Here is a 25,299-nt window from a genome sequence, read left to right on the forward strand (position 1 = left end):
AATGGGGAATAGGGATGTTTCGGTTTGTTTCACATACTAAATCTTCTCAGAGTTTGTCAACAACAACAACAACAACAACAACAACAACAATAATAATAGTATGGTGATTATAACAGCCCTGTAAGGTAGGTCAGTGTTACAGGTGTGTTTGTGTGTGGTGGTGGAGCATTCTCTATGGCTTACCTAGCACCATCTGATGAGTTTATGGCAGGGGTAGGTTTGAACTAGGTATTGCCTGGCTTGGATGCTTCATAGCTTGGCTACTATGCTATTTTGTTCCTTCTTTGCCCACCAGATGTTTTTCCGCTCTATGTCGTAACTTCCAACCAACCTGCTCAGGGGCCAGAAATCCTGCCGTGATGGCACTGTGTCCACACAACATGGTATGGGAGCTGAGCCATGTCGTGTGGACCAGGAATGTTGCACACTGCTCCTGAGCTGGCCGGCTGCTCCTCAGCACTCCTAGGGAAGAGGTGGGGGGAACTCCCCAGGAACCTCAATCTGGAGCACCGAAAGATGGAAGTTGGGAAAATGGCAGCAAATAAGATATAAGAACTTTAGGAACTCCCTGTTGGGTCAAACCTAGGGTTGCATTTATGCATCACCCCCAAAGAGGAAACATATCACCCAAAAAAGATGACCAAACATCATACAGATTTGCATTAAATTTGCATATGTGTGATCCACTCCACACAGCCCCTGATGTTCTTGCTGAAAATGTTTCCAACCATGGTATTAGAAGTGACAAGATGAATATTTTATTTATTATGTTTAGATTCTATCTGCCCCCACCCCCAGAGATGGTACTCAAGGTACCATAGAGGAGACTCTTCCTAGGAGGTCTCCTATCCGTTCCCCCGCCCCAGTGATGAAAGACTCAAGGTACCGTAGAGGAGACTCTTCCTAGCATGTCTCCTATCTGTGTGTGTGTCGTTCCCCCCCCCTCCCCCGCCGCCGCAATGAGGGAAGACTCAAGGTACTATGGAGGAGACTCTTCCTAGCATGTCTCCTATCTGTTCCCCCCCACCCATGATGGAAGACCCAAGGCACCATAGACGAGACCCTTCCTAGCAAGTCTCCTATCCAGGCTAGCTTCAGCACAGTTGCTGCTTTGTGCCCCTTCGGGCCATGCAGGTCAACTCTGCATGGTCCTGTCTTTTTCAACATCTGATGTTTTATTTTATTTCAAGTACTGTACTTAAGCTACCTGATAATGGAAGTTCTCTGTGTGGTGTACAATGCATTAAAGACATAATATACAAATATTAAAACAAAGAATAAATACAGCACAGAATAAACCCAGCAGCAAAGAATAAAACCATTCCAGTCCATCAAACCTAATTAAAACCAACAGCAGAATAAAGCACTAAGACCACTGAAAAACTGTTCTTAAAATGCCTGGGAGAATAAGAAGGTCTTTACCTGGTGCTGAAAATACCATAATGTAGTTGCCAGGTGAGCCTCTCTGGGGAGAGCGTTCCACAAATGGGCCCCCCCCTGAAAAGTCCCTCTCTCTTGTAGCGCCCCCTCTCTCACTTTGCCTCATTTGGGGCACCTGGAAGGACACCTGAAGGAGGACATCTTAATGTCCAGGTAGGTGAATATGGGAGGAGACATTCCTTCAGGTTACCTGGCCCCAAGCTATTTAGGACTTTAAAAGTTAAAACCAGCACTTTGAATTGGGCCCAGAAACAGACTGGCAGCTGAAGATGGAGAAGTACTGGCATAAAATGATCACAGTGGTCAGTCCCAATTAGGAGTCTAGGCAGACTATCTGATGTTTCTGGACTATTTTCAAAGGTAGCCCCACATATAACACGTTGCAATAATCCAAATGGGAGGTTACCAGAGCGTGAATTACTGTTACAAGGCTATCACTGTCCAGGTAGAGTTGTAGTTAGTATATTAACCTATGCTGATCGAAGCTGCTCTGAGCCTCGAGGCCATGTGCGCCTCTAGTGATAATGGATCCAAGAGCACCCCCAAAGTATGATGCAGCAATTACAAATCCAGTTTAAAACATCTTAAACTGGATGTGTGATTGCTGGTTGTTTATTGTTGTTTGGAGTGAGGGGCCATGTGTATCACCTATGTATCGGTTTATTCACACGCTATTCAAAAAAGCGATGGTAGCAGTAATGTAGGCAATGAGCCGCAACAGTAGTGGTGAGACAGCAGTCTGAGAATAGAACATGATGGGAACTGAAGTTGTGGCAAGGAGCACCAAAATTTAGGAGTTTAAATGAGGAAGTTCAGTGTCGTGTGCCTGATCGTCTCAACCTGACTCTGAGCCAGACTGCTCCTTAGAATTCCTTCAGTACTTCAAGGAACCAGTTAATGGGCTGGGTGTAGTATATGGACATCCAGTTGGCCATCCTAACTTTGGTTGAAGAAGACATATGATGTGACCTCACTTCTCTCAGAGTTACCTTGCCAATGTTCCGCTTTGTCATTTGCATAAGACGTGGTGATCACCACCAACTTAGGCAGCTTTAAAAGGGGAATAGACAAATTTGTGAAGGATAATGCCATCACTAGCTGAGGGGAGGGGCACACTTATGTATCAGCAAAAAATAGGGCAAAACATGACATGGAGGACAAAAGATGACACAGATTTGCATAACATGTGCATATGCAAATTGATATGTATAGGTGCAAATTTAGATATTGTTACTAGAATTTTAATAGAAATGCTGGACATCTCACCCAGTAGGGAAGACTGTGGCCAGGTGACTTGTGTGCCTGTTTAGTCTGCTGGCAAGGTGTTAACTGTGAATGGGCAACTTCCTGCCCTCCCTTGTTAGGGGCATTATCTTTAAACCGGACGTGGTCTGGACAGCCCTTCAAACAAAGAACCGTCCTCTGTGAAGTAGGAGCTGGGACCACTCCAAACTGATATCATAGGCCAGTAGGTTCCAAACTTTCCACCTTCTGGGCCCTGTTCGCATGTGGGGTTGTCTGTTGAGGCACACCTCCATGTCTGACAACAGTACACATGTGTGTCGCAGAGGATTCTAGGATAGCAGTATAGCCTATGGTGCACATGCTATTCCGGTCAAGCCCTTGAAGTCATGCATGAACAACGATGGTGTCCTAGAAACACACCCAACACCCTCGCCCTACAGTTGCGCATTGTAGAGGGAAAGATGTTCGGTCCTTCAGGGTAGTTTGTCCCCCATTACTGGTCTCCTCATTCAGGAACCCTTTGAAATGTTTTCTGAGCATGCTTTGAAAATCTCTGCATCAGGGCAAAGGCTAGTGTGTTCACAAGCCTTGAGTCCCCCATGAGACTTCTTAAGGGTCCAGTACGTGTCTGATGTATGTGTTCCAAGTGCATCCGCCACATACACGTGGCAGAAACACAACCCTTCTCCCTCCTTCCTCCCTCTCGCACAGGCAAAGACACAAGGCCGCAAAAAGGGAGGCCGCTTCTCTCAAAGGTGGTGGGAGTGTTAAACGCTAATCAACAAGCTTCGTCCCCGGCCACTGAAAGGATATGGGCTCACCCTCAACAAAGCTTTTAATCCCGTCGGGCACGACCTTTGACACTATTAGGGGTCGCAGTGACCCTAATCCAATCAGATTGATTAACTGGAGCGGAGACCCTATAAGTTGACCCCCTTCTGTCTTCTCCTCTTTAGCCCTGGCCGAACAATAGCCCTGAGACTGAGAACCTGTTTCTTTACAGAGTGACTTCAACACCCATCACTGTATCCACTTTCCAATAGTTCATTAAAAGCCGCTTCTCCACAATGACTCTTGGCCATTTCTCAGTCCAGCTGGCAGGTTTAGAGCCTGGGCCAGTGTTTAGCGGAGCGAGAGGAGGCAAGCTGGGAGGGGCTGGGACAAGGGAAACCCGATGGACAACGGTTCCCTTTTGAGAAATTTAAATGAATGGGCTGGGATGGGGGTGAAAAGGAGGGGGTGTTTAAATACTTGGTGGGTAATTTACTTTGAGTGAAAAGGGGAGGGCTGAGGGGAAGAGAAACTTTTCTTCTGGGTTAATTATGTGCTGTGAGGACTTTTCAAGGGCTGGAGCTTTCCGAGAGGAGGAATTTCCCATAAAAGCTTGTTTAAGGAGATCGGTGGCATTTAAAAGCACTGAAACATTGGCATCTTGTAAATGGAGGGATGAGGGGGATTTAATTGAATAATGGGAGCCTCTCTAAAGGACCAAGTCTCCTGGTGTAGCATAGCGGCCGCGGGCGGCTTCGGACATTTCCCCGAAGCTGCGATAGAGGAAGCGTGGTTAACCCGTGCTTCTTCAGCCGATGCTCCTGGAACTGGTCTGGTGCAAGGGGTGGGTGGAGGGGGAGATCCATATATCAAATGTGCCAAGATGCACATTTGGTCCATACAGGGAAAATGCATATATCGGCATGGGGGATTATATACACCTCTCCCCTGACAGTGGAGGCTGGTGGCTTCGATGTCAGTGGGGCGGTGAATCTGCTCCGGGTTTCAGCCAGAACCGGTCAGAACTCTGAAGGAGCTATGCAGGGTGCGAACTTTAGAAAGCTCATTTAGAGTTCTAACTGCTTCTGACTGAAACCCAGAACACATGTTCTACCCCACTGACATTGGAGTCACCAGCCTCCACTGTCCCCTGACCCCAATTTTGTGGGAGGGTCAGAAGTGGCAGTAAAAGACTTCCGAGTCCCTCGAGTTTCTTCTGCTGTTGCTTTTGCACTAAACCACTAAACCACCCTAAGAGCTTGAGGTGTGCCTGTCTAGTGAAGCCTGCCTTCGACCTGTGGCCCTTCAGATGTGTTAGACTACAACTCCCATTATCCGCAGTCAGCAGGACCATTGGCCACGATGACCAGGGATAATGGGAGTTGCTGTCCATCACAGGTGGAACACACCAGGTTGGGAAAGGATGCTGTACTGGCAAACCTATGCATGCGAGAATAGGCCCCACTGAACTCAGTGGGACATACATATGAGTACACATGCATAGGACTGTGGGGCCAGTTAGTGACAGGGTCCAGTCATGGCTGGATCCTGAACCTGAAGTCTTAGAGGAGGAGGAGCAGGTGAAGGATAAGGCTTCATGGAGGATAAGGCTATCGATGGCTACGAGTCATGATGGCTATGTGCTACCTATGTGCTACCTCCAGTATGAGAGGCAGTATGCCTGTGTACAGCAGTTGCTGGGGAACATGGGTGGGAGGGTGCTGTTGCACTTGTGTCCTGCTTGTGGGTTCCCGGTTGACAGCTGGTTGGCCACTGTGTGAGCAGAATGCTGGGCTAGATGGACCCTTGGTCTGATCCAGCAGGGCTCCCCTTTTGTTCTTATGACCAGCTGCCCAGCAAACCCACTCTCAACTCAGAGAAGCCCATCATTCCTTCACAGCTCCTGGGCCCTACCATTCCAGCTGTGGGACTGGAGGTCTCCATACTGGTAACTTGGGCTCCCAGACGGATCCTGAATGCCCCTTGTCAGCCCCAGGGTCATGCAAGCAGAAAAGAGGACGAGCTGGGCAGGAGCTTCAGGAGTGCCAGCGAAGGGCCCCACTCTAGGCCACCCTTTGCGTCATGGGGGTTGAACCACTTTCAACCTGAGGGCCAGACTCCATTTCAGAGAAGCTCTCGGGGGCCACATTCCTGTGGTGGGCAGGGCTGAAGGCAAAAGAGGCAGGGCCAGAAATGCCAGCAGCTTTAGCGCCAACCTCTTACTGCTAGTAACGCCTTAGGAGAGGCATTCCAGCCTTTTAGAACAGGGAAACGCTGAACAAAAGCCAGGAAACCACCAAACAATTGGTACTGGGGGGGGAAGGCGGTGGGGACAGAGCAAGGGTGTGCAGCCATCTGGAGCCAGATTGGGACCTCCAGGTAGGCCGGATTGGGCCTCTGGGCCTGAGGTTCTGCTCTTCTTCTTCTTGACCCCTTCACCCCTTCTTCTTCATGACACTGTTCGAGTGGCGAGGAAAGCCCATGTAGGTGCCTGCCTAACCTCCAGGAAGGTGTGAAGCCTCCAACTCCAATGCAGCCTCTTGGGCTAAGCGGGCTGGGGCGCTTGCCGAGGCAACAGCTCCCTTGGGGTGCTCTGCCAAGCACCCACGCTTTTCTTGAGCTGCCAAGTTCATACCCTCGACTGCAGCCTTCTCCGACCTGGTGCCCTCCAGAAGTTTTGGGCTACAGCTCCCAGCATTCATTACCATTGACCATGCTGGCTGGGGCTGATGGGAGTTGGGAGTCCAAAACAGCTGGGAGGCACCATATTGGGGGCAGCTGCTCGACCCCCTCCGGCTGGGCAATGGGCAGTTAATTACACATTGTGTGAAGACATTTGTTTGTCTGTTCAGTTACAGTTCTGGTATTCTGAGAGAGAGAGAGAGAGAGAGAGAGAGAGAGAGAGAGAGAGAAGTATCTCTGTGCCTCTCCACATCTTTTATAATTTCATAACCTCCTACCCTAAAATAAAAAGCCTCAAATGCATTTGACCATGCTTCCCTGGTCTGGCACCCTCCAAATAAGTTGGACAGCAACTCCCATAATTCCCAGCCATGCTGGCTGGCAATTATGGGAGTTGCTGCCCAACACATCTGGAGGGTGCCATGTGGGGCAAGTCTGCGTTAGCCTTTCTTTTTGGGAAGCGCGTTCCAACTCATATTTGACTCTATTAAATGCCCCAAATGGTAGTGACACGTTTAGCCCCTCCCTCTCCCTCCATAACGGCCCGGTATGAGTTAACCATGTCGTGATGTCATGGCGCGCGGTTTTCTCTCTCGGCAGTCAATGATGTGGGTGAAGGTGGAGAAACATGACCGCTTTGAAGTCACAACGTGTGGAACTTGCGTCAAGTGGAGCCTTCCCCAACCCGGTTCTTTCAAGATGCGTTGGGCTACAACTCCCATGATTCCCGTCCGGTGTGGCTATGTTATGGATTTGGGATGGGGCAAAAACGCACCACTGATTTTTTTGGGGTGGTGGCAGACAGATGCCCCTTTAGTCGCATGCTTCGCTTGGGCCTCGGCTTCTAGGATCTGAGCTCTGAAATCCAGGCCTTTTCTTCGGAGCTCAAATATGTTGTTCCCCCGAGGGAGCTCTGAAGAATGTGTCTGAGACATTTATTCCCTTCTCTCCCTCCCCCATGCTCACCCCGCCGTCGCAGAGCTGAAGGGTGGCTTGATTCTCCCTTGAGGGACAACATTCTTCAGTTATGAAATAGTAGCCAGCCACCCCCGGCCTCTTCTCCCTCCACTTTTTGCCTGACTGGTTTGGGAAAAATGAAGAAATGTCACTTTCCGGTGTGGTGGAGTGGGTGGTGGGACTCCAGGATCAATCTCCTACTTTGCAACTAAGTGACCACCACCACCCTCCAGGGGCAAGTCACAACCTCTCTCCACCTAACCCGCTGTGCAGGGTTGTTGTGAGAATGGCATGAAAATCAGCTCCCTTAAGGCAGACTGCTGCTCTTTCACTGTGTCGCAGGTGAAAGTTTTTAGAACACCCTTCTGACAGAGCCTTTCCTCTCCTGGCCAGATCCGGTCTCTTACCCTCCATGCCCTAAAAATCACACTGCAAACTTTGAATCCTCTCCCCTCGTCAGATCCTGGCCAAACCCAGTCTAGCCACAACGCCAGCCCACCCAACCCACCGTCCCTTGTGGGGCAGAACAACTATAACTTCAGCGGCACATACACATGTTCTCACCCTTCCTGATGAGTGGTGTCGTGAATTTGGAATTGCAAGCACTCATCATGACAGTCCCCAGGAGGGTCCAAAAAATGCAGGCCGCCTTGTCGATCCATATCCACAAACCAGTTCTAGTGGTTTTCATCCCCATCAGGAGCAAGTCTTTTGTAACGTGAATGGGTCTTAATTGCCTGTTCCAGACCAGGCCACCCCAAAATACTTTGCATGACAACAGGAACAATATATTGTTGCTGAGAAAATCCATTTTCTCCTCAGCTACTGTGGGGATTGCAACTAAGCTCAGAAGCAACAGGGGATTCTGAGGGGATGAAGATAGCTTCAGTGTCCCTGCGAATAAAAAAATGGCAGTGCTGCGTCCCTGCAAGCCCTTCCTCCACTCTACTACATGACTGTTCCTGATTCATTAATCCTACTAGTGTGTTTCGGGGCACAATTCAATGTGCTGAGCTTTAAAGCCCTAAGTGGTTTGGGGTTAGGCAGTCTTAAGGAGCACTTTCCCCTGTACAATCCTGCCCATTTGTTAAGATCCTCTTTGGAGACCCTATTCATTTGCTAGCCAGTAAGATCAATTAGGTTGGGTGAGGTAATTATGGATTAGGTGAGCAAGAGAGGCAGGGCCTTTCTCGAGGGCGGCCCCATGGTTGTGGCACATCCTTCCAGCTGATCTACACATGGCCCCTGTAGTCTAGGCCTGTAAATGGGCCTTAAAATCTTACCTGCTCCAGACCATGTTCTCCTAACAGTACTGCTGCCTTAATGTGTTTTACGTACACCTCTGTAGTATGATTTAGGTTAGGGGTGGGCAGACTTCAGGCTTCTGAGATCTGCTTTGAGTTGTTTTTGATTTTTACTAGAACCCTGAGGTCTATCAATACAGTGACCATTGATATATCCCTAAAAAAGATGGAATATATCATGAAAAAGCCGGCAAAAAAGGACACAGGTTTGCATAAAATGTGTGTAGCCTAATTTGTATGTATAGGTGCAAATTTAGAAATCATTGCTAGGTGTTAACTGCAGATGGGCAACTTCAAGCCCCCCTGGTCTTCCTTGGTATGGGGCTTTATCTTTAAATCAGACTTTGGACAGTCCTCCAAATAGGGATTTTGGAGGAATCCGGTGTGTGTGTGTGTGTGTGTGTGTGTGTGTGTGAAGGTCGCCAAACTTTCATCAGCTTGACCCCCTGGACTTTGGCTCGTTTCCATGTGAGCTGGCCCAACTTGATCTGCATCAAGTCGGGCCAGCTCATGGATTTTCCAGGGTCCCCCTCCCCCGTAAATAGAAAGTTGTGCTAATTGCAGGCGCAGTTTGCACAACTTTCTATTTACAAACCCTCACCCCCCAAAACCGATCCTGGATTTTGGGAAAAACTCACAGCTCAGCTTGCGAATGTGTCGGGTCCAAAAAGGGAATCCGTCGGGCCCCAAAAGGGCTGGATTTGCAAACAATGGACATTCCTAACTTCAAATAGAGGACGCTTTCAAATAAAGGAGAGTGCTCTGGCAGCCCTTCAAATAGAGGACTCTGCAAATTAGGACATCTGGCCATCCTTCCACAGGAAGCGAGGTACAAAACAGTGCCCAGGCAGGCAGGCATATGCTAAGAATGAAAGAACAGGGTGCCTTGGCACATATGCACAGCTCAGGAATTTGTGATCCATATGAGAACCAAAAATCAACTCCTGGTTTTTCCTCCCAACCATTCCTTTTCAGCAATATAATTATTCACCTACAGATCTACCAGTGGATCCTGAGCCACCTCCTTACAAGATGCTCTCTTAAACTGTACGCTATGGCCTGAGTGGATCATTTTAATGTGCCTTAATTCAGTTTATGTTTTGTGTGCTCCACCTTGTGCAGGCTACGCCCTAAACGATGTCCTGGAGGTAGGGAAATAATTAAAACCCTCTCAATTCCATCTTCACAGTCACTAATGTAGATTGAATTATGGTTAGATGGTAACCTAGTCTCCATTCGCATGGATCAAATTTCAAAATAATTTGGCCGATGGATTAATCTGGTGCTTAAAGCAAGGTCAGCCCTACCATTAACTCCCCTGCGAGGAAAGGTTGCAACATCTGGGATTGTTGAGTTTAGAAAAGAGGTGTACAGAATTATGCGTGCTGTGGAGAAAGTGGATAGGGAGATATTTTTCTCCTTCTCCCATAATACTAGACCCCAGTGAGGCCATCCCATGAGAGCCAGTGTAGTGTAGTGGCGAGAGTGACGGACTGGGAGCCGGGAGATCCGGGTTCTAGTCCCCACTTGGCCATGGAAGCTCACTGGGTGACTTTGGGCCAGTCACAGACTCTCAGCCCAACCTACCTCACAGGGTTGTTGTTGTGAGGATACAACGGTGAGGAGGAGGATAATGTAAGCCGCCTTGAGTTCCTTGCGAGAGGGAGAAAGGCGGGGTATAAATGCAATAAATAAATAAATAAATAAATAAGTTGAATGGTGGAAGCTTCGCGTCAGCTAAAAGGAAGGGCTCCTTCACACCGTGCATAGTTAAACTATGGAATTCGCTTCCACGAGAAGGAGTGATGGGTGACAATTTGGAAGCCTTTAAAAGGAGATTGGGCAAATTCATGGAGGAAAAGGCTATCAATGGTTACTAGTTCTGATGGCTATATGCCACCTCCAGTATCAAAGGCAGTATGCCTATGTACATCAGTTGCTGTGGAACATGGTGGGAGGGTGCTGTTGCACTAATATCCTGCTTATGGGTTTCATGCGGGCAGCTGGCAAACAGCTATTTAATGCAGTGATTTAATTTATTATTGTTGTGTTTTTCCTCCCAGGGAGAGACACTTGTGCGATTTTCTGCCCCAGCTGTATACTTCAAACTAGGACCTGTTGCCTGAACCTTCCTTTCCTCTCCATACCATCAGGCTGTCTGTACTTCCTTTACGCCCTGTCATCCCATAGCAACAGGAGCATGAGTGCTAGGGTTGGCCAAGAAGGGAAAGGCATTTTCATCAGTGACTGTGGGGGGAAAGCTGTCCTAGGCAGTATGGAGTAGTGGTTAGAGCTGGGGTTTCTGATGAGATCCCATCTGGCACCAATTTGCCTGTGGACACCTCTTTCGGTGCTCACCAATCTCTCTGCCACCCCTCTTGATTTTTATTTTATTTCTTAAGATTAACTTTTTTTTTTTAATGAGGAGGCTGCCATGCTGCAAAGCGCCTCCCTCCAGCACCATCTTGATTTGGATTCAAAATAGGAGTTTTGTGTTTTGGAGCTCAGACCACACCTCTGCCTTGTACTTAGGTTCTTGGGCAAGTTACTTTCCTTATAGTCTCACCAATTTGCCTTCTGGGAAATAAGCATTTTGTGACTGGCCATGCCCACCAAGGCAGCCATTTTATAAATGGGCAAGCCCCTAGCAGCCATTTTGTGAGAGGACTCACCACAATCTCTCAAAATCCTACATGTGCCTACTGAACCCAAAAAGTTTGGGGACCCCTGGTGATACGGTCAAGTGGTGAAATGATCACCCTGCTTATATTCATACCCATTCCTATTCATTCCCCACAACATTGCAAAGGTGGAGAATTCACTTCAGTTTCTAAAAAATCTATAACAAAATACATTAGCCCAGTTAACACAAATCATTCACCTGTTGGATCTTTTCCATTCATTTCTTGCATTCCTCTATCTAGCAAAAGAGGCCCCTTGACTTTTACAGTTCTACAGTCTTCTTTACCATGAAGAATGGGTGTTCATTTGACCAGGGTCTTCATTTTGTTAACAATTCATCCGCAATAGGAAGGTGTCTGTTTCCAGTATTTATCTATTCATCTTAAAATGGGTTACTATTTCTGTATGCAAAAATAGAAGAGGCAACTGTGTTGGTCCAGAAAAAAAAAAACAAATCCAAAAGCCAGTATGTCAATACCTTTACAAGGACCAACCCAAATGTTACGAGGTACCTGGCTTCTCTCTTTTGAGAAAGCCCACTAAATATCTTACTGAGTTCAAGGAAATACAAAACCTGTAAGAACGATATATCAGCTTTTTCACCGCCTGCCCAAAAGTGTGGCTCCACAATGTGTTTTTCTTTTCTTCCATTGCCTAGTTGACCATTTTCTTTTCCATCATGTTGCAACCAATCCATCCAGAGTGCAGTCTGTTGGTGTGACATTAATATTTTGTTTGGGGTAGGCCTGGGCTCTCCTACGTGATGCCCATGGGCACCAATTTGCCCGCAAACACCTCTCTTGGCACCCACCAGGCTTCCTGCCCCTCCTGATTATTATTTTACTTTTAAAGATTTTTTTTCCATACTGCAAAGCAAAGTGCTACCCTCCAGTGCCATCTTTATTTAGGTTCAAAAGAATGGTTTGCAGTTTTGAAGCTCAGACCCCAGCTCTGCCTTGTATTAGGTTCTTGGGCAAGTTACTTTTCTCTTAGTCTCACCAGTTGAATGTTTGATGTCTGGCCATGCCCACTATGGCAGCCATTTTATGAATGGGCATGCCACCCCATGACAGCCATTTTGTGAGAATGCCCACTCTAAAAAATCCAAATGTGCCTTCTGACCTCAAAAGGTTGGAGACTGTCCCCCCAAAATAATTAAATTATTGCATCCAATATCACAGGATGTGGCCAATGGGTTAGATAGCTTTAAAAATAGTTGGATGAATTAATAATAGATAAATTAATGATAGATAGATCTACAAATGCCTAGGAGCCACAATAGCTAAGTGGAACCTCCAATCAGCTTCAATATACTTCTGAACACCAGATGTTGGCAACAGCTGTTGGAATGAGGGCTTTTGCTATCATGTCCAGCTTGTGAGTTTCACAGTGTCATCTGGCTGGCCCCTGGTGGAAATAGGATGCTGGGGGTTACACAGAGCAGGGATGGGCATGTTGTGGCCCTCCAGAAGTTTTGGCCTACAACTCCCATCAGCCCCATCCAGCAGAGCCAATAGTGAGTAGGGTGGCCACAAATGCATTGTCAAAAAAGAGGAACTGCATCACTGAAAAGATGAAAGGACACCATATTGCATGATATTTGCATATACAGGTGTATATGTATCGGTGCAAATTTAGAAATAACTATAAATTAAATAGAAATGCAATACATCTCACTGTGTGACCTGTGTTCCTGTTGCTCAGTCTTTTGTCCAGGGACCAACTGCTGATGGGCGACTTCAAGGCCCCGGCTTGTTCTCCCTTCTGATGGCTCTTTATCTTTAAACTGGTCTTACACTGGACAGCCCATCAAACAGAAGACACCTTCAAATAGAGGACTGTCCTCTGCGAGCTCTCCAAAATACAGGTTCATGGAAGTTGTAGGCTAAGACATCTGGAGGTCCACAATTTGCCCACCCCTGACATACACCTTTGGCTCAATCCTATGGGGCTCTTCTTAAGGCTTATTCTGGAGTGCACACTACTAGGGAAACCCTGGAAGGCACAGACTGTTGGTGGCCTGGATGCATAATTTGGGGGTGTTTGAGGTTCATTTTCCAGTGCAGAGTGACCCAGAGTCCACTTCCTCACTCAGATTGCGGCTGAACCTTTGATTCAGACAGGGAGCTAGGAGCTGCAAATGCCAATCAGTAACTATGAGGTACTGTCAATTTTAGTCTCATTCGTTCTGTACAAGGGGAAGGAAGGCCTTCTCTTTCTACAGTATCCCGCCACTATGTCAGATGTCAGTGCAAACCAGTGGAGGCTGGTGGCTCTGATGTCAGTGGGGCGTTGAATCTACTCCAGGTTTCAGTTAGAAGCAGTCAAAACTCCACACCTTGGAGAGCTCCTTTAGAGTTCTGACTGGTTCTGACTGAAACCCAGAACGTATTCATAGCCGCACTGACATTGGAGCCACCAGCCTCCACTGGTGCAACCTCTAGCCTTTCTTGCCCCCAAGGGTGAACTCAGAAGGTTAGCCGTACACGTTCAATACATTCTGGAGGTCACTTTGCACTTCTGACGTGAGGTCAATCGGTGCTTGCTTGCGCATTAGGATAAACTAATCTTAACAGCAGTGTCAGTTCCTCGGGGAGGTGTATGGGGCCGCTAAGTGTTTCAATAATTACATCCTGAAAGGCTTATGTTCAGGCCAGGAAAGCCAGGGCCGTGTTGAAAGTGGAGGATGATTCATACCGAGGCGGCTGGTTATTCCTTCTGTGGGACTGTGGCTTCTGACCTCAGTGGAAGTCCTATTCAAAGAGAAATGTGGGCCTGTCTCACTGCATGCAGATGCATATCAACATAGGTGCCTTTCACACATTACGCAGTAGCGAACCTGGGCTTGCTGCAGTGTGAACACCCGACAGGGAACTGCAACCAATCCCGGCTCCTTGACAAGTATGTCTGTAGGATTACATGTGCTTGTTGTAGTCAGAATTAGGGATGCATGTCAAGTTCGCTCCGTCTCTGTTTCACGGATTGTCAGGCGCTTTTTGTTCCATCATCCACTCAGAGATGGATGTGAAACTTTTTTCCCCATCATGCGGAAAAATACACAAATAATTACATATTCCCCATCATGCGGAATGTAATACACAAATAATTACAATTACAAATAATTACAATTACAAATAATTACAAGAGTCTTCATAAGAATTTACAGAATTTACCTTAGTATGTAACATTTAGCGTATTGCCCCTATTCCATTCCACTTTTCCTCAGGAGAAACGTGTGTATTTTCCTATGAATAAATATGCATACATTTTGGGAAAGTAAAAAAAAAATCCAAACTCCATGGACTCTGTGCAGCCTGAGGGGATCGCTCCGCAGTGGATTGCGCAGGTTGAATTCTTAGAAATCTCAGCTCATTTTAGTCTGTCTCGAATTTCTCCAGTATCCCTAGTCAGTATATATATTTTCAAGTGCAAGACTAAAAAAGCCAGAACATGTAATGTATGAAGCATCCCTAATTCTCATCAAAATTTTTGAACGTTGGTTAACAGAGAAATCCTATGGCCACTAGATAGCATCTGGGAGGGCCATAGGATAGTTCGGAGTCCTCGATCCAAGGTTGGAGACAGTGCTCTGACTTCGGACCCAGGAGTCTGAGCTCCCTCTCCCCCCCGCTCGCAGCTGGCACAGAGAGAACCACTCTGGCTGCTTCTCTGAGGTCACAAAGGCAACCTCAGAGATGAGAGAAAGGGGGCGGTTCTGTGGGTGGGGAGGGGAGTGTACTGGAGAGGCTGGCTTATGATGAATCCTCCAGCCTCCCCGGCCTCCTCCCCTCGCATTCTGCAGAGCGCCAGCTAGATGGGCAAAAAAGCCCATCTAGCAAAAATGCAGAGTGGGAGGAGTGTGGGAGCAAAGGTCGCCTCCTGTACTGCTCCAGATTGAGTCTTGGCTGTTTGCAAGCAAGTACAGGGAGCGAGGCAATAGAGTAGTAGATCATCACAAAGATGATCAGGGGACTGGAAACAAAGCCCTATGATGACAGAGTGAAAGAACTGGGCATGTTTAGCCTTGAGAAGAGAAGACTGAGGGGAGATAGGATAGTGCTCTTCAAGTACCTGAAAGGTTGTCACAGAGAGGAAGGCCAAGATCTCTTCTCGATCATCCCAGAGTGCAGGACACGGAAGAACGGCTCAAGTTACAGGAAGCCAGATTCCGGCTGAACATCAGAAAAAACTTCCTGACTGTTAGAGCAATACAGCAATGGAACCGATGACCTAGGGAGGTAGTGGGCTCTCCCACACTGGAGGCATTCAAGACGAGGCTGGACAGCCATCTGTCAGGGATGCTTTGACTTAGATTCCTCTATTGTGCAGGGGGTTGGACTCGATGGTCTTGTAGGCCCCGTCCAACCCTACTATTCTATGATTCTAGTCCAAGGAGGTTTAGGCTAAGGCAGGAGTGGTCAAAATCCAGGCAGAGGTCAGAACACCGGCAGGCAGTCAGGCAACGAGGATCAGGCAGCAACAGGAGCAGTCAAGATAACAGGCAAGAGGTCGAACACAGTAAATCAGTCAGGTACGTTACGCAGCCCAGAAGCAGGTCGCTGAGCAGTCCCAAAGGTCAGGACACGGAGCATCAGGCACGGGGCACAATTCAGGAGGCAAGGTACACGGCAGAGGCCGGATGGACTGAGTTGTTCCCACCCTGGCTGGGTTTCCAGTGAAGGCTGTTAAGCCCATAGCCAGCCAGACCTCACCCAGAGCTCAGCTGCAGCAGTCAGAGCTCCCTTTCCAGAGCCTACCCCTGAGGAGTCCCTTTCTCCCAAGGAGACCTCTTCTGGAGGTGAGCGCTCCTTCGCACAGGAGCCCCGCTAGCCTGCTGCTTGAGACGATTGCGCTCCCAGGGACCAGGGTGTCAGGGTGGAAACTGAGCCCACAGAGCCCCAGAGCAGTTCTGATTCTGAGGAGGAACAGCAGTCCATGGGAGAGGAGCTCGCTCATCTCCCACAAGCACAGCAGCTGGCAGAGATTCCTCCTGCCAGCATTCCTGGGATAGATAGTGACCCTGGCAGTGAGAGAGCGCTGGAGGGGGGCTTGCTGGACGCTCAGCGCAGACGCAGGGAGCGGCGACAGATGGAAGGCGCCGAAAGGAGGCGTAGCGCTCGTTTGGCACGCAAGCAATGGTCGCATCCCGGGGACCCAAGGGGAAGAGGATCTCTCCCTAGCCCATAATTTCAGGGTCTTCCTGTGGTTCTCCTTCAAACAGGGACCAACTGCCTTACCTGGAGCTTAGGCTACTCAGCTATCTTTCCCCAGGGCTGTTCCTTGCTTTGGCGCTAGCGACTAGTATGCTGAAAAAGTCATAAAGTAATAAAGGAATAAAGTCTTGGAAAGAATTCCTCGTCGTTTGTGTCCTCAGTTGGCTATTGGTGGGGACTGCAAGAGGCAGCTAGGGCGCTCCTGACACAGGGGGTGGCTCGGCCTCTGCCTCAGAGGCAGGGTCCCTCTCTTCTGACAGGGATGGCCCTGCAGCCCCTCCCCTGAGGGCTCAGGCTCCTGTAGGTCGAGTGGCAGTCCCTGGTCTGGGGCGCCCTGGGCTTCTGGGGCCTCTAGCTCCTCCCCTGTGGAGGACTCCTCCAGTCAGGGCAGGACAGCTCTGTGCTGCTCCTGCTCTGCATAGGATGCCTGTCAGCCTCTGAGTTTGGAGGCTGACGGGCATCCCTATAGGATTGTGTCCAAAGAGTCCTAAATGTCTGCATTAGAGTGGGGGTGCAGAACTGTAGACCTGGGGCCAAATCCGGCTCACCTGGGGTCCACATCTGGCCCTCCAGGGTTCCCCAGAAGGCCATGCCTCTTCCTCATCCCCCGCCCACCAGTTATTTGGTGGTTTCCTGGCTTTGGTGCAGTTAATCCCCCATTCTAAAAGGTTGAAATGCCTCTCCTAAGGCTGAGTTCCTGGCAGCTAAAATGTGATGGTAATCAGCTCTGCCCCCTTTGCCTTTGGCCCCGCCCACTTTGCCTTCAGCCGCATCAGGATGTGGCCCTTGGGAGCTTCTCCAAAATGGAATTTGGCCCTCAGCCTGGAAGCATCACAGCTAGACTGCAAGTTAGGCAATTTATTGCTTTTCAGCAGAGTCATCGATGATTCGATTTTTTTTAAAGTGACGTTCTATGCCTTGGCTCCAACCCAGCTGTCACGTTTCCTTTGTCCTCCCCCTTCGCAATCAACACACTCCAAGGAACAAGGCTTCAAGCTACAATACTTTACTAGTTAATGACTAGTAGCTTCTTCCCAAATGCATATTCTAGGGAACTCTCAGACTGCATGGAACCAGCTAATCCACACATCTATGAATATCAATAGAGGAGACAAAGTGAAAGAGAAGTTGCCAGCAGTCTGGGCATGAGCCTGTCGGCCAGACTTGCTTCGCAGGGATGCCCCTCCCTTAGGGTGGCTCCCTCCCACATTGGCTTCCACGAGTAGCCATCCTGGTGGAGCGTCTGAGCCCAGCCCCTAACTTTCCCTGCTTCGCTCTGCGATGGACCCTAGCATCCCTCAAGACACGCCCCCGGCCCTCTTCCTTCTCCTCTAAAACCTAGGTTCTCATGGCGGAGGAAAGGGGAAGTCATTTAGGCTGAGCCATCTGTGTGTCAAGGTCTTGGGAAGAAAGTCTCGCCGTATCTGGGCTCAGTAGGGAGGGTGCCTCCCCCTGTTCTGGCTGTTCCCATTCTGAATCTGAGTCTGAGCTGCCAAACATCTCCAGGCACTCAGATTCATTCCTGACACCAGCCCCCATGCCCTAGCAGAAGGCATTTCAGTACAATTTATCCCCCAGTGGCAGCCCTTCATGCCCCCATAAGTCACACTCCGGAGTGGGTCCACAAACCTTTGAAAGGGGATATTTGGGGGTGGTGGGGAGAGAGAGAAAGCAGAAGCAACGACGGGCTACTTCACATCCAGATTTTTTATTTGAAAATCACAGCTTAAATACACACGCTAGAGTGGCCACATGCTCTTCTTTACAGAGGACAGTCCTAAGTTTGAAGGGCTGTCCAGTCCAAGTCTGGTTTAAAAATAATGGACACCAAGGATCATCACTGTAATGTGCTTCACATGGAGCTGCCTTCAAAAACTGTTCAGAAACTTCAGCTAGCCCAGAATACTGTGACCAGACTATTGCCCAGGGAGCACATGACTCCCTTGTTACAACAGCTTCACTGGCTATCGGTCTGTTTCCGGGCACAATCCAAAGAGCTGGTTATGACGTATAAAGCTCTATATGGCTTGGTACCAGGCTACCTGAAAGATCCCTTTCCCCATATGAGCCTGCCTGGGTCTTAAGATCTTTGGGAGAGGCCCTACTTTTGAGACCGCTGCTTTCAGAGGTGTGTTTGGTGGTGACCCGAGACAGGGCCTTTTCGGTGGCTGCTCCCAGGCTGCCAAAGTCCCTCCCAAGGGAAGCTAGGTTTGCTCCCACTTTGATGTCCTTCCACCAGCAGGCAAAGACCACTTCATTCAAGAAGGCTTTGGTGTGTAAGCGGGTCTGTTGAGCTGGATGCTGTTTTTACTCTGTTGTTGTGTTTTTAACTGTGTTATTTGTGTTTTAATGTATTTGCTTATTGTTCTTTTTATCAGTGATTGTAAGCCACCTTGAGTGTCAGTTTTGGTAGAAAGGCAGGGTACAAATCAAATAAATAAATAAGGATGGAGAGCAGGGTGGGTGGTGATCTCAAAATTGCCTGTCATTATTAGCACTTGGTTAGCAGACTGCACAGGCACACAGATCACCTGGACACAATCTTCCCAATATGGTGAGATGCATAGTATTTTTATTTAAATTATAGTAATTATTTCTAAATTGACATTGATGCACACACATCAGCAATGCAACTTTTATGCAAATCTGTGCCCCCTTTTGTCTTTTTTTTGAGAGGGTGTATTTCCTCTTTTTTGACACAGTGTAAGTGACCACCTTAACACACACACACACACACACACACGGAACATTCACTGAGAACTTTACATTCAAAGATGTTTGCTGGCTTTAGTGGGTGGGGTCTTCCTTATGTGAAGAACAAGGAAAGTCATGAAAAAGATTTGCAGGCAGGGAAGTGATGTGTGTGTGTGTGTGTGTGTGTGTGTGTGGGGCGTTAATTTTGATTTTAAAGTGTCATTGTTATTTTTAGAGTTTACTGGGGTGGGGGGAAGGTTATATAAGCTCCAAAGGTGACACAGTTCAACAGCTGATGATTTGGCTGACTATTTTCAAATCTAGATAGGCAATATAGCATTCCAGCCCATGTCTTGGATCCCATGTCCTTTAGTTCTCTTTCATCTTGATCCACTCTGCACGAAGCCTCCTTACATTTGTACCTTGATGCCCTGCCAAAAGCAAGTCCTGCCGAAAGCACACAGGATTTTTGACTCAAAGACCTGCATGAGGTTTCCTTCCCATCGAAGCTGACCTTTCATTTCCCTCACCTCCCCAGAAAATCTATAGCAGTCAGCTTCCATCTAACCAGCGAGAATAACTGTGAACATTCCATAACATCACACAAGTTCTCAGCCAAAGCCAGTCTTTGGAGGTGTAAGAACACAGAGGTGGCAACCAACTGGCAATACACACCCTATTGTATGAACAAGATAGGGCTCTTCCCCCATGCATCTGGCCATTTCTAGCTGCCTTCCCTGCCCACAGTGCTGGTATCACTGTCCGCCTGCCACCATTTTGGAAACTCTACTGTGCAGTTCGACTGCCTTTGCTTAGAAATGAATCCACAAGCACAGTCCGACTCTCCAGCTAGTCAGACACAAAAACCAACAACGACCAATTTCCCAAGAGGTTTCCCCAGCTTACCTCTTCTCCCCCCCCTTGCACAATTCCCTTTTTTGTCTGTCTCTGCCATTCTTTCCCCAAAGCGGTGGGCTCACCTTTATCCAACACCGGCCCAAAGATAGCCAAGCTGTCGTTGACGGTGGTGCAGTTCCACCTCCTCCCGCGGAACTGGTGCTGGCATTCCTGGATGCCAATTTTCACCCCCTCGGCGACGCTGGGCATGATCTCCACATAGTTCCGGCAGAACCGCAACTGCTTGGGCACCAGGCCGGGAATGCTGCCGCACAGAATGGGTTGTGTTCCCAAAGAGGAATACTGATGGCCAATAGCCAAGGACCTAAAAAAGAAGACGAAAGAGGACAGTGTGGCCATTCCATTCTCAGAAGTCACCATCTGCCCAATTTTGATACCCTGCCACCAAGAAATGAGTTCCAGTGCTGGCTCCAGGTTTTAGAGAAAGCAAGACATGGGAAAGACATGGGCAGGACGCACTCAATGAGTCTACCTTCTCACCACCATTGTCAGCAGCTTGCTCCCCCTCTTCCTCTTTCCCATCATTGCTACCACTTGCTTGCTTAGTGGCTTCTACTGCTCCTCCTTCTCACCACCATTGTTGTCTGGGTGAGAGGCTGGTGAACAAGGAGGATGCAGTGATGAAGAGGAGGAGCAACTCCTGGGGACTCTTCTAAGTGGGCCCCTGCTGGGGTATGGGACTTTGGCAGGTGCCCAACCATGCCTACCCTTGACGCCAGCCTGGCTGAGTTCTTCCTTGAGCCCATCCATCTCTCACATCCAGCCTGTCCATTCAAATCTGACATTTCCAAGAGACAAACCTTGGGGGGGATGGTGTGGTTTACCTGGTAGAGTGTTGGCTTTGGGGCCTCAAAGGTGGGTTCATATCCCTGCTCAGTGACGTATTCTTAACAGTAGTTATTATGCTGCACTCTAAGATACCAGCATGGTAAACTAAAATATAAAACCTAAGAACTGAAATATGACACAATATAATGCAATAATGAAACCATGAAACAACATCTTAATAAAACAAGTCAAAGGCATAAAAACAGTAGAACAAAATAAAGATTAACCAGCATGACGCATTAAAGTGCCCGGGCAAACTTGGTGCCAAATCAATAGCAGTGCCAGTGCCAGTCAAGCTTCAGTGGGGAGGGCATTCCAGAGTCAGGGTGCCACCACAGAGAAGGCCCTCTGTCTTGTTCCTAGACAGTGAGCTTCCTTTGCAAAGGAACCAGGAGAAGAGTCTCTTCCAAAGACCTTAAGGCAGGGGTGTGCAGAAAGGAGCTCTCCAGATGTTTTGGATTTCAACTCCCAGCATTCCTGACCACTGGCCACGCTGGTAAGGGCTTTTGCGAGTTGAAGCCCAAAACATCTGGAGATCTACCTGTTTCCCACCCCTGCCATAATACATGGAAGGTTGGTATAAGGAGAGACACTTCTTCTGATACTTGGGTCCCAAGCTGTTTAGGATAGCTTCCCCACCTTGGACCTTCCTGAACTAGTCCAACACATCTGGAGGCCCCCAGTTTGTGAAGGCTGGTTGAGGGTTTTCAAGGTCAGCATCGGCATCTTGAATTGGGCTCAGAAGCAAGCGAACAGCCTATGCAACTCTTGGTGCCATATGATCCCATCTCGCTGTACCAGTTAAAATATTGGCAGCCTCATTCTGCAGTATTTGAAGCTTCTGAGTCAACTCATGTTAGAGGGCCTTCAGAAATGTCTCCTTCCATATGAACTCTGTTCCACTATGGAGATCCTCCACATACTCTTAGCATCTAAGCCACGATGAGTGGGCACCAGAGAGAGAGTGAAAGCCTTCTTGGTTGTGGCCCCAGTTTAATGGAACAGCTTGGCAAGAGAGATGTGACTGGCCCCCTCACTGCCCGGCTTTTATTGGGCAGCAAAGACTGTTTTACTCCTGTGAGTGTTGACTTAACCTGGCCTCCCTCATGCTGTTTTAGCTGCTGTGTTTTAACTATTTTATTATTGTCCGTTTTCATTATTTGCATTTATGGCTTGTAGTTGTCATATTTTAATTGTGAGCTGCCTTTTGCACACCTCCGTGTGGAAAGCCTGGATAAAAAATGGTACATACAATAATAACACAGTTGTCTTGGAATATCAGCACTTGAACTCACGGCAACCCTTAGATTGGTTTATGCATTCAAAAGGGGTGAATCAGAGGTTGACATGAGTTGAAGGAGAGTTATTACCAACCCTTGACAAAAGCTGTAGGTTTCGACGCACCTCTTTTCCAGCTCAGAATAAATGACTGTGTAAAGAGTACAAATGTGATGATCAGCATTGATATACAGAATTCCCGGTTCCCTGAAGCTGCTCTCTGACCTAAACCTGAACCAAGATGGGTATGTTTGGCTGCTGGACATACCCCGGAATTCCTTGGTCATGTAGACAAGGGCTTTGAGATTGCGTTTCTGCCTGACCTGCTATTTTCACTCAAGCTTCTAGCAAGCTGACATCTGGCCTTTCACCAGGGTGGCCGGCCACTCATGCATCGCCAAAAATTTGGAAATGCATTACCAAAAAAACAGAAGACAAAAGAGGACATGGATTTGCATAAATTCTGCGTATGCTAATTTATATGTCTCGAGGCAAATGTAGAAATAATTACCATAATTCAAATAGAAATACAATACATCTCATAGGTGACCTGTGTGCCTTGCTTGGTCTGATGTCCAAGAAAGAACTCTTGATGGGCAGCTTCAAGGCCTCTGTTGCTCTTCCTTCTGACGGGTCTTTATCTTTTAAATGGACTTGGACTGGAGAGCCTTTCAAAGGACACCTTCAAACAGAGGACTGTCCTCTGACAGCCCTTCAAATAGAGGACTGGCTTCTCTAAAGTAAGCCACCCGGCCACCCTACTTGTCATTTGCCACCATAAAAAGAGGCCTAGTTATTCTAAGCTAAAAATAAAATGTAACGTTATTTTAATAACTGCAAAATGTACCATTACATGGTCTTGGAGGTCCAGTTGGAGACCTCATCCTGGAAACTCACTGAGTGCTGTGCTTCCCATTGTTTCCAGTAAAATCTTGTACCTCACTGAAGACATCTGGGTGACTGATTGGGGCCAAGCAGTGACGGCTCCAGGGTTTGGAGGGCCCTTGGGCAGGACACACTCAGTGAATCGACATTTCACTGCCATATTGCCACCCGCTCGTGTTGCTCCTTCTCCTTTCTCACAATTGCTACTGCTAGCTTGCTTGACTGGCAGACAGCCAGTGAGCAAGTAGGCCGTGGCATCTTTGTCTGGGCCAGAATGACAGGCAGATAGACAAGCAGGTTGCCATGGGGAAGAGGAGGAGCAAGCCCAGGAAGTTCTTGTCAGTGGGCCCCTGCTGGAGTGTGGTCCCTCAGCAGAAGCCCAGCCATGCCTACCCTTGACGCTGGCCCTGCTACCCAAATGCCTCCTCCAAGGGAGGTTCAGAGGATATCAACAAGAGAGAGGGCCTTCTAGGCGGTGGCTTCCTGAATGTGGAATGATCTTCCCAGTGAGGTCCATCTGACACCAACATTGTCATCTTTTCAGTGCCAGGTTAAGACCTTCCTCTCTTCCCAGGCATTTGATAACATATGATGGGGTGTTTATTTTTATTTTTTTTAACAGGTCATAATAGTTTTATTGTCAATGGTTTTAAACGTATTTTTAAACTGTTTAATTTTTTTTGCATGTTAAATGTTTTATATTGTGTTTTATCATGTTGTGAACTGCCCAGAAAGCTTTGGGTATTTGGGTGGTATAGAAATGGAACGAATGAACGAGTAATTGTGGCTCTTTGACAATCTCCAAAATGACTGCTTCACTACCCTGTGTCACACTTCCCATTCTTTGGGAAACTGTTTCATACATTTGAAAGTGCAGGGATACAATTGCACATGCTCATCACGTATTAAGAAAAGGGAGAAGGAACCTTGAGCCTGAAATTCTGGAAGTGGGAGGCTTGTATGTGTGGAAAGTGCAGAGAGATGAGGAGCAGGATTCATTTGAATTCGCGGACGTTTACGCAGTGCATTTTAACAGCAAGTGGCTATGGTTAGCTCCTACGTAATTGAACAGTTCCTGATTTTAGGGATAATTTAGACTTTTTATAATGATGATGGCTATTGCATTTGTTTTTTTAATAGTTATGCACCGCTTTGGGTGTTGGTGAGTGGAACGGCAGTAGAGAAGACTGACATGAAATAAATAAAAATGATCAGAAGTGGAATGAGAAGCAAGAGTGTTGCTCTGGATGCACCTTAAGACAGGCAGATCCCCTATTTTTCACCCACTCTTCCAAAAGCAACTTGACTGGCTAATGAATAATTTGCTAACCAGTGATTTTTCAACACAACGCAAAACACTTTGGGGTGCATCTGGGAAGTGCACGACTGGAGTCGGCAATTTGCTGCTGGAAGTCGTCTTTCTTCTAGACGAGCCTGGGGCAATGCGTACAGCAGCTATGTGGTAAAGTCAAGATGAGTTGGCCTTTTCAGGGGGATCTAGGCATGTTTCAGTCAGTCTTCAAAACACCTGCAGACCATGACTTACCACAGCCGTGTGTCATGGCCCAAGACCCCAATAACCCTCACTGCCGGAGGACGTCTCCAAAGACTCTGTGGACAGACAGGACTGGAGTCCTGAATCTCTTCAGGATGGTGTGGAGTCGTGGTTAGAGCAGCCTTTCCCCAACCTGGTACCCTCTGGATGTTTTGGACTTCAACTCTCACCAGCCCCAGCCAGCATGGCCAATGTTCAGGAATGCTGGACAGCGTAGTCCTAAACATCTGGAGGGCACGAGGTTGGGGAGGAGTGTCTGACTAGGATTGGGGAAACCAGGTCTAGTGCCTTACTCAGCCATGAAGCTCTTTGGGTGACCTTGGATAAGTCACACACTGTCTGTCTAACCTACCCCACAGGGTTGTTGTGAGGATAACATTCAGGGGAGGGGAAGGGAGCCATATACACCACTTTGAACTCCTTGGAGAAAAGTTGGGACATAAACAAAATCAATATATAAACAGTTAAATAAATTAAGAAGGAAGCCATCAGCGAAATGACCATGCCACTAGGAAGTTCTAACCAGGAGAAGCCCCAGACGACAGTGAGATGTCCAGCCTCTGCTCTTAGGGAGGAAGCCCTGCCCCCATCTTCTGAATCTCTCTCCTCCCTAGAACCTTCTACAGCTGAGGAGGAGCCTCATCCTCGAGGGTGCCTTGACATTGACCATCCACAGTTACCACCTGGACAGCAGACTGAGCAGGCATTCCGCACAGGTCCTCCGGACCAGTGTGAGATGTCTTGTATTTCTCTTTGAATTCTGTTAATACGCCAGTTTTATGCAGGCCTGTGTCCTCATTTGTCTTCTTTTTTTGGCCACCCTACGGAGAAGGCCCATTGGCAGCCT

At 48.0% G+C, this 25,299-nt stretch overlaps 1 protein-coding gene across 1 annotated transcript in view; it reads right to left on the reverse strand.

Annotated features, from left to right (window-relative positions):
• Window positions 1-25,299, reverse strand: part of WNT3A (Wnt family member 3A) — a 131,465-nt gene that overhangs the window by 42,385 nt on the left and 63,781 nt on the right. The window contains exon 2 of the mRNA XM_084855112.1: window positions 19,969-20,210. Within this exon, the coding sequence (XP_084711238.1) occupies window positions 19,969-20,210 (242 nt within the window). The remainder of the gene's footprint in view (window positions 1-19,968; window positions 20,211-25,299) is intronic.

This window comes from Heloderma suspectum, chromosome 5 (assembly GCF_057233095.1).
Source record: "Heloderma suspectum isolate Gila_16-S chromosome 5, 16-S_ref, whole genome shotgun sequence".
NCBI classification, from domain to species: domain Eukaryota; kingdom Metazoa; phylum Chordata; class Lepidosauria; order Squamata; family Helodermatidae; genus Heloderma; species Heloderma suspectum.